This window comes from Hyposmocoma kahamanoa, unplaced genomic scaffold (genome assembly GCF_003589595.1).
Source record: "Hyposmocoma kahamanoa isolate Upper Pololo Valley unplaced genomic scaffold, ASM358959v1 98194, whole genome shotgun sequence".
Lineage (NCBI taxonomy): Eukaryota > Metazoa > Arthropoda > Insecta > Lepidoptera > Cosmopterigidae > Hyposmocoma > Hyposmocoma kahamanoa.
This window is the reverse complement of record NW_020655523.1, coordinates 1-10398: the sequence shown is the minus strand read 5'-3', so window position 1 is coordinate 10398 and position 10398 is coordinate 1. Positions and strand designations below refer to the sequence as shown.

Sequence of the window (10398 nt, the reverse complement as noted above, 5' to 3'; positions counted from 1 at the left end):
CACGGAGGCAGTTATAAAAATATTTTTTTCCATTGTCTTCGGAAGGATTATCAAATGAAAGCTTGCAAAATTTCGCACACAAATACACAAACGGACACAAGATTTTTCCATTTAAAAAAAATACTAAGAAGCGTGTAGGGTGAAGCCATGTCTCGAGAAAATAAACTCAAACATATTTTGAAAAACTACTGGAATATACTCCTTAACGTGTTAGTGTAGAGTCTAGTGCATAGTGAATCGTTCTTATCTTAAACGACAGAGTTGAATGTAAATGTTATTTGTCAAGCTTCACGTGCCCTTGCTGTACATAAAAAAAACTAACATAAATTTCCAATTTTGTAAAGTAATTGCGCAACTTGTGTGATAGGTTGGATAGGATATAGATAGGTAGATATAGATAGGTAGGTGTGGTAGGATGTCCTATATTTGTTTACCGTGTGTACCAATACTATCAATAATAAAAAATAAATAACAAAATCGTAACGAGTGTCTAATTGTTCATTTATTAACTTATAATTACTTATAATAAAGGTACATTTTTTAAATAATAACATTTATATATACAGAAGTGTATGTACAAGAAATATAAGCGTACTTAAATGTACTAAAGGGTAAGAAAACACGGTGAATACAAAAAAGTTGAAACTTTTTTTTGTTATTAAAACTGGGAACTCGCCGGCTTACCTGATGGAAAGTAGTTAACACTGTCTACGTATATTGGTGATAGTAAAGAAATATTTTTAATATAAAAAATGCGTTGACTCCTTCTCCTGGGCTTCCCTGGCTATTTCTCTTTTAATCTAGAACACAGCAGACCTGCTTTGCGGCGGAAGTAAATTGAACGGTGGTATCTACCTAGGCGGGTTTTACACAGAGAACTCTACCACTAAGAACTGCTAAGCAAATTGTGATAATTATGGAAAACATTTAAAAAAATTTAAGATAGGTGAGGAGGAACTATCCCGCCAATACGGTGGCTTTTGAACAGAGTGACCTGGCGAAGCATAGTCCAGCCCTTTCCGTCGAACTTAAAAATCAGCAATGTTCAAGAAGAAATTCTACACATCGATATTTCGGGAAATAAAGGATGTAAAACCCAAACTACTGCAAAGTTAGTGATGATGTCAAAATTAGTAAAAAAAATACTAATGATCTTCATAACTTATTTTTTTGCGACTGACAAATATGAATAGACTCGAAGGCGCTTGGTACATCAATAACTAATTTTTTATAAGTTAGTTTTTACACCTTTTCCTTCTTTTTTTTATATATCAAGTGACGGGACGAACCAGTCGTGCGTTTGATAGTGAGCTACACGCCTTCTCCGAAATATCGTCATTTTCGAAAACCATTCATAAACTTCAGAAATTGAAACACAGCGAATGAGTTTCGGAATATATATAGATTTTTGCTTATGAGTCTGAACTTCAGGCTGATTTTCAATTTGGCGTTATCTACCCACGAGATCGTCAGAAGATACGAGTCGTAAGAATTGAGGAACACGACTAAGGGGGGATTTATTACGTTTTATCTAACGGCCTCGACGATCCAACGGTTCGCACTGTGGGCACTTCTTGAGAATTCGCCAGGTTCAGGGAATTCTCCAGTGTGAGAGCCGATAATTCGCAAGATAGTCAGTCTTGATATTATATTACGTCATAAGTAAAATTAACTCCAAAAGCATACCTTTACCTTTAATAAAATTGTACCTTTTTTGCATCACCCTGTATAGAATACAAAAATGTAATAATTCCAAAGTGACTAGGATTTGTTTGAGAGTTTTTGGAACTGATATTCTTTCTTTAGTTCTTTCAAGTTTTCTTCTAAAATCGCCACCTGCGAACAAAACAATGACACGTTGAAATGCTTACCACGAATAAACCCACAAGGAAAATATATTTCGTTCGAAAATTAACTCTTTTGTAATATTTATTTGACCAGTAACATATTCTATCTTTATCAAGGTATTACCCGACAGGAATTACCCATTTGACTCACCAAGTATTTGATTTAGGGAATCACACACAAGTGTGTGAAGCGTCGATAACGACGCGAAATTGGCTTTTGCCGACAAAAATTCATGAACGCATAGCGCGAATTCATGATTACGCCTTGTTTTGGGTTAGTATGGAATGAATACTGATAAGAAAGAACCTCTTCAATTTAAAATTGATTTCGGTCCGTACTTTAAAAAAAACATTTAATCATAGTATAATTCGACAAGTATAGTAACTCCATTCATAGGCCGCAACGCGGCTTACGCACACATTCGCATAATAATAAAAGGCGCGTGTGACGACCAGCGCTGTGCAACGCGAAATTATGCAGCAAATGTGTGCAAATGCATTCAAACATATGTTTTTTTGTTTTTATAACATCAAGTGACGGGACGAACAAGTCGTGCGTCTGATCGTAAGCTACACGCCTGTCCATAACAGTTACAGTGCCACTCAGAGCTTTAAATTGCAAAGATCTGAGGGGCACTACCACTGCGCCCGTCACCCTGAGACATAAGTTGGCAAGTCCCATGTGCCCTTAATTTACTTCTATGGCGAAAATTAATATTATACAATACAAACTACATTTAAGTATAATTTGCTATACCCCGCCAGGGTCCATGTGAAATGGAAAACAACTCTAATTTGTTAATAGGATGACGTACATTTATTTATCACCACAATTATTATGCGCTAGTTAGACTCAATTAAAATCTAGTCTACCACACGTCCTCCAAAAACTGAGAAGACCAACCGATAAGCCCCACTCTCATAATTCAATAGGGATTTAAACCGCGGCGGGAAATTAACACGAACCGATGTTGCCATATTGTATATCGAAATTATATCTACACTCATAGAAAAATATAGAATACTGACATTCGGCCACCCGGTAACGTGCAGCCTCCCGACAAACACACCCAATATAGTTTTAACTTTATCCACTATAATACATTCATGACATTCTGTAATATTAGGGGTTAAAGTATGAAATTGCCGTTTTAATACAATAGGTTCTTTGAATTTTCATAGAATCTTCATGGTTTGAGGTTTTCGAATGAAACTTGAGCCACGAGGAAGACCGCCCACACAGGTGAATAACGATGAATTAAGAGAGATAGTGGAAGCCGATCCTAGTCAAACTACCCAGGAATTAGCGGCATGGTTTAACGTTACCTTACCCACAATATTGACTCACTTGCGTCAAATCAATAAAATAAAAAAATACGAAAAATGGGTGCCTCATGATTTGACTGATCTGCAGAAAGAAACGCGTGTTGAAACTTGTGTTGCCTTGTTGAACCGGTACAGAAATGAAGGAATATTGGATCGAATTGTAACATGTGATGAAAAGTGGATTCTTTATGATAACCGGAAAAGAAAAATGCAATGGCTGACCCCAGGTCAAATGCCACAACAGTGTCCTAAAGCAAAACTTACCAATAAAAAGGTAATGGTAACTGTTTGGTGGTCTCAGCATGGTGTTATTCACTATAGTTTTCTCCGATCTGGTCAAGCAATAACGGCAGATGTCTATTGTGCCGAACTCCGAACCATGTTGACAAAACTAGCAGTAAAACAGCCCCGACTCATGAATCGATCTTCACCATTATTGCTCCACGACAACGCGAGACCTCACACAGCACGAGAAACCATTTTGACCCTTCAGGAACTGCAGTTAGAAACCATTCGTCATCCTCCGTATTCACCAGACCTTGCTCCAACGGACTACCATTTTTTTCGTGATTTGGACAATTATCTACGTGACAAGAAGTTTTCTTCCCAGGAGGCAGTACAAAATGCTTTCACACAGTTTGTGCAGTCTAGATCGTCGGAGTTCTATCGCAAAGGCATTAATAACCTTCCCATTAGATGGCAGCAATGTATAGATAATAATGGCAACTATTTTGATTAAATAAATTTGTTAAAAATTTAAAAAATAAACAATTTAGATTTTCAGTACAAATCGGCAATTTCATACTTTAACCCCTATTATTTATTAATACAAAGATCGAACACAGGAAAAATTCGCTTCGATCTGGCCGGATTCGAACCGACGACGTCTTTTAGCAAACCGTGACACGCTATGCCAACTAAGCCACGAAACGAACCAGCGGACCTTACGAATTGTTCTGTGTGCTTGTTGTCGGATCTTTATATTTGGTTCTATCGTTGTCGTTGAGTCGTCGCCTAAGTGTTCGATCTTTGTATTAATAATTATAACAAAGTAATGGAGTAATTTTACAAAAAAATAATAGAATATCAATTCAATGCAAATTTAATTCTGTAATATGTTAACACAATATTCTAGATTTTTATTGAATTGATATTCAATTATTTTTTGTGAAATTACTCCACTAGTTTGCTATAATTATTAATACAAAGATAGAACACTCAGAAAAAAATCCTTCTATCCGGTCGGATTCGAACCGACGTATTCTTGCATACCGTGCCAGATGCTATACCAACTAAGCCACGGAACGAACCAACGGACCTCACGAATTTTTCTATGTGCTTACGTCGTGTCTTTTGTATTTGGTTTTTCAACGACTTTTTAGTCGTAGCGCCATCTATGAGAAATCTATGAAATATTTATCACCCAGTTAGTACCTTTACAGCTACCAGTCCTGGCGAGAGATGTCGCTATTCACTGTATTTTAAATTTTTATTGAATTGATATTCGATTATTTTTTGTGAAATTACTCCACTAGTTTGTTATAATTATTAATACAAAGATCGATCACTCAGAAAAAATGCCTTCGATCCGGTCGGATTCGAACCGACGTGTTTTTGCATACCGTGCCTGCATCTGGTTTATTAAATAAAAATATGCAGTGTACATACATAAGTGTGTAATAAAAATATCTAAAAACTACGAATTTTTATTTGATAAACCAGATGCTATATAAATGACACAAACAATTTTTCCATCCTGTTAAGTTGTCAAAAGATAGTACCGATTGCCAGTTCACAGTCGAAATATAACATCCTGATATATGCAATCTGAATGTCAGGATTCTATATTTTTCTTTCGGTTCAGATATAATTTAATAATCACTTTAAATATAATTTAATAACTGTCTCTGTGGCCGAACGGTTACTATTGTTAAATATTGACTGCCACGCAGAGGTCCCAAGTTCGATTCTCGGGCCGGGAGAAATATTTTTATGGCGTACATTTATGTGAGTTTGGGTGTAATTTATGGTTGTATATGTGCGTGTCCATGGCATCTGCGACACAATGTTTCTCTAAAGCGAGGCTCTGTTAAGCATGTGCGTGTGTGTGCATTAAATTTGGATATATAAAATGGCAACATCGGTATCGCTTTATTTTCACGCAGTTTAAATCCCAGTAGGGATGTGTGTGATGTGTGAGTGGCCGAATGTCAGTATTCTATATTTTTCTATGAGTGTAGATATAATTTCGATATACAATATGGCAACATCGGTTCGTGTTATTTTCCCGCCGCGGTTTAAATCCCTATTGAATTATAAGAGTGGGGCTGATCGGTTGGGCATATCAGTTTTTGGAGGAAGTGTGGTAGACTTGACTTTAATTGAGTGTAACTAGCTCATAATATTTGTGACAATAGATAAATGTACGTCATGCTATTAACAAATGAGAGTTGTTTTTAATTTCACTTGCGATGCTATTATTTACTTGTAACATCAGTATATACCATAGTTGCAATAAATTATATTCTATTTATACAAACCGCTCTGCTACAAATGTAGCAGACAAATGTCTTAAACTATTGTTAGACACAGACGTGAATGAAAATTAAAACGTAAACTCGGCGAGACTGGAAGCCCTAGTGTCAAATCAACGTCTCCAGACTGCGTCCATTTTGTCAGCGTCCTATTCGATACCTCCGAAAAAATCGAGACTAAAATTGGTCTCGACGATCCAGGGTAAAACGAGACTATCGAGATTTCAAAAGTAGGTTTCCACATATAGGTCAGGCATTTAGATAGTCCAGACATGATATTTTAATAAAGTTCTTTACTAACCCAAATTATGAAAAAAAAAATAACTTTGGAAAGTTTTATCATTTTTATAATGGGCACGTAAAAATAGCGTTTACTGTAGTTTCAGATAGAGAGAATTTGATTGCTATCGCTCTTCAATCTCCACAAATTATACTAAGGCACCGCTCTACAGTGTTGCCATGTTCTTGTAGCCAGAATAAAAAATACTGTTAGTTAAGTAGATTTTTTATAAGTAGGTACTGCTTAATTTTGACGACCTTCGTGATCAAGTAGTTTGCACACTGATTTTCATGGTGTCACCATCTCTGAGATTCTGAGTTCGATCCCCAGCCGGGTCAATGAAGAAAAACTAACTTTAGAAAAGTTTTCCATTGTCTCGGGTCTGGGTGTTTGTGGTACCATCGTTGCTTCCGATTTCCATAACACAAGTGCTTTAAATACTTACTTTGGGTTGAAAGGAACGTAGGTGATATTGTCTAATATTTATTTAATTGAAAGTCTGGATATTCCCGAGACTAAAATTATCCGAAATTATCTCGAAAATGCCAAAAAATCGTCGAGCCTTGCGGAATTTTCGAGACCTCGCTGGATGAAATGACAAAATATGATGAAATGAAATATGACACGTACCTCTTCAAACTTCAATTCCCTTCTCGCCTCCTTGATATAGCCTCTAATAATATTCATCTGCTCCAGCAACGGGTTGTCGTCATCCGATTCCCCGCCTCCCGCCGTCGAACCACTACCCCCCGCTCCCCTCGCTGCCGACCCTATCCCCGCTGCAGCTTCCGCCTCCATTCGAGCCCGTTCAAGCTGAATCTGTCTTTGAGCTCTCTCGTATCTTTGTCGACGTACTTCTTCGATTTGGGCTTCCGTTGGAAGTTTGCGAAGAGAGAGAAGTTCTTCCTGAAAATTTTGCATAGTTTGATGGGTACGTCAACAGCATGCAGTCACAACTGCAACCAGCGTGCAGTCTAACGTGCTACAGCATAGCCCTAATCTAAGTATTTATTTATTTATTTATTTCCAAGTTGCACATGTACATAAAAAAGGTCTTATAATAAAATTTTTGTATGGTACATGACCCCGTCAGGGTGTAGCAAGGAGACTTAAAACTAACTATTAAATTAAATTAAATTATTATACTTCACACTTAATTATTAAAGACGTGAGCTTTCCGTGAGTTATTTTCAGATAAAAATTCATTTATAGAGTAGTATGCTTTTTGGACGAGATACTGTTTAAGTTTGTTTTTAAAAGTGTTTATATTATTTTCTTTTTTAATTAATATTGGAATTTTATTATATATTAAAATAGATCTATACAATGGGCTGTTTCTGTATATCTCTAATTTAGGTGGAGGGAGGATCAGGTTATACTGGCGACGAGGATTTTTATTAATTTCAAAATATTGTGGTATACACGCTGGACTCGTTTCGTAATATGTGGATGCGTGAGTGAGAAGTTACACGTTGCATAAACGTCCTATAATTTTAACGTCTCTAACTACACTCATGGACAAATTTGGAGTAACGCTAAAAAAGGTTTAATTGGATGCTGATATAGTAATAACGTTTCAACCAACATGATCATAGTTTTGAGCACGGTCTAATCACTACGTACATTTTGCTTTGTATGTCCAGGAAGATGGACGTCGTGAATCAATAGATAGCGCTAGCATCTCTTTTTTTGCCATATAATTTTTAAATATTTTTTCAGTAATCGAAATATATTTTATAAAGGAAGTGTATTAACTTCAAAAAAAGTGTAATGAAAACAAGAATCCAGAAAGCTAATAAAAAGCTTAAATTTGAAGATATGTATATGTACAGGGAAAAAATACTTCCCGTGTTAGCCACCAGGGGTCTTATGAGCTGATAACTCTATACTAATTATGTATAAGCTTAGAATAATAACGCATAGAATGATAGTTTCATATCAAACGAACTGTCACAAGCGATGCAAAAATCAAATTCATGTAGACTAGTTTTAGTAGTACGTTAATTTTCGGTTTTAGTGAATATTTATATAAAAATACAAGTTGAAACGCGTTACTTCCTTGTGGAATGTGATGTTAGTATCTATTTTATGTTTGTCTGACGTATTTTTACACTCATTTACCGCACATTTCGTCATTTTTAGCTAAAATTCTTGATCTGTTCGCGGTGCAAGTTGACCTTGAGCACTGAAGGCCCGCCCGCTCGTATAGGCCCATTGGGCGCGCTTCAATTTGCCTCACTTAGCGTGTGCGGGCTAGGTTTCTATGCGTTATTATTCTAAGTGTATAAGGTACTTTTTGAGAAAATGGTACATAAAGATTTTTTCGTGATTGTAGCTGCAATGGATTGTCAGCTGTTTTTACAATTTTTATTATTTGGATGTTTCAAATCGCTTAGTTATGTTTGTAAAATGTAGACGAGACGACAAGCTACAATTTGGCATTAATATCTCAATTTTCGAGTTTTTGTGGGTCAACACGTTATTACTTGTCAGTTATCTATTACTGACTAGAACGTTTAATTTGAAATAAGAATGAATTCAGTGGTGTTTTGATTTCGATTACACATTTTGTTATTTGTGGTCAGTGATTCATATGAACGTTGTTATCACAATTTAATGTTTTTTTTTAGAATTCCGATGGCGCACTAAACTGAATTACGTCTTCCGAAGCCGAGAATACCTTCAATTTGGATAATTATTTCCGCGGATCGAAGTAACTACGGTATTATCTGTATCCGAGTCCGAACGCGGCGGTAATGTTAAATTTCATTGTCTTTCTTTTATTTATGATCCTATGTTATTTAGAAGAAAACAATCCTCATAATTGAGACTTTCGATCTCTGTAGTAAAATTACAGGGTTTTTTTCACTTTTGGTGGACTCGATTCCCGGTACAGACAAGTGATTATTTAAAAATCTTTGAATGCAGTTCGAATTATTACAAAAATCCATCGAGTATATAACCAGAAATAGAGACCAAATAAGGGCCATATATTCCTGGTAACACATTAGCGATACAGCTCTTATAAATATCAACTCTCGTTTGCACTGAAATATAGAAAGGCCAACCACTGACCTGTGTGTACGTCTCCGTATATTCCAAAAAATATTCTGTATTTATTGTAATAAAGATAATATCTCTAACAATGCCGTGCTGTTCTATTCAGTGGTTTGGGAAAAACAGCAAAACATCTAAGTACAAAACAAACGGAATCACATTTCATCGGTAATTAAATATTAAATATGTAATTTTGGAATTTTCGTTCATTATAGCAAAGCTCAAGTTAAGAGGTCGATTTGAAGTGAAACAGTTGACGACACCCATTGACGACACCCGTCAATTGTTTCGAACTCGGGCTAGCCAATCGGAGCGCAGTTGTCAAAGTAATATGACAGAATAGTTTTCAAACAAATTAAATGACATTTCGTCTCTATTTCTGGTTATATACTCGATGTTAAAATCTAAATGAAGTCTTATTTAAGTAAAATTTTCTATTCTGCGGTATTTAAGGTACTTTCGTTCGTTGTGGCATAGCCGTGTGACGCCCTGTGTTCAACAGGAGAAGGTTTACGCAAAACTTTTTATTTCTTCTGCGTTTTCATATGTACTAGCAATGCCAAAAATTGACGCAGATTGAAAGGACAAATAGTAGTAATCTTGAGATGTATAAGCGATATTAGTATTTTCTCTGATTCGTATTGGACTTAGTGCACAAGCGACATCCGAAGTCGGTCTGAGTTTTCTAGATTTGTATGTCCTCGAATTCGAAACTGTCGTTGGACTGTCGTCTGGAAAAGCAATATTTTCCTACCTAAAAAGCTGATAGTCCGCCAACAGATTTGAAATGACCTGTCCTTTGAGCTAACCTTAATATAATGAGCAGCAGCCTGCCTAATAGCGTTCTGCAGCTTAGCATGACGGCTCCCCGGTTCAGCGGGAAAAGCCGCGATCTGTTTACTCAACAGGTCAATGCCCTCGGCTAATTTCCCTATACGTCCACGCATGGCGTTTACATCCGACAGGTTGTACGTCGTCTCGCCGTCGAAGAGGCTTTGACACATCTGTGAAGTAAAAGCAAGTATGAAGTGGTGATTTCCGAACATTGTTTACAAGTAACTATAGTCTGAAGACGGAGTAATATAATATTTGCGGTATTGCCAGTTTTCACAAAATTTTAAATAGTTATGTAGTAGTTGTCGAGTTTTATCGAAAGATGAATGGTGAATGTTACGACGTTGTAATCATTAGTAATTGCGTTATTTATTCTTATTTTGACAATGGGCCTATTAGTAACGAGATCAATTTTTATTCATTTTTATACATTTTAATAAAAATAGCCGGGTTTGATTATCTATATTCATTATAATTTTTATTGAATTGATATTCAATTATTTTTTGTGAAATTACTCCA

At 36.1% G+C, this 10398-nt stretch overlaps 1 protein-coding gene across 1 annotated transcript; it reads right to left on the bottom strand.

Annotated features, from left to right (window-relative positions):
• Window positions 1–490: 490 nt before the first annotated feature.
• LOC113238768 (rabenosyn-5-like) lies at window positions 491–10048 on the bottom strand (the record flags this gene model as incomplete). Its single annotated transcript, XM_026475601.1, has 3 exons — window positions 491–1836; window positions 6618–6893; window positions 9854–10048. Coding segments are annotated over 3 exons (546 nt in total), but the record flags the coding sequence as incomplete, so codon positions are not given.
• Between the last annotated feature and the right edge of the window lie 350 nt (window positions 10049–10398).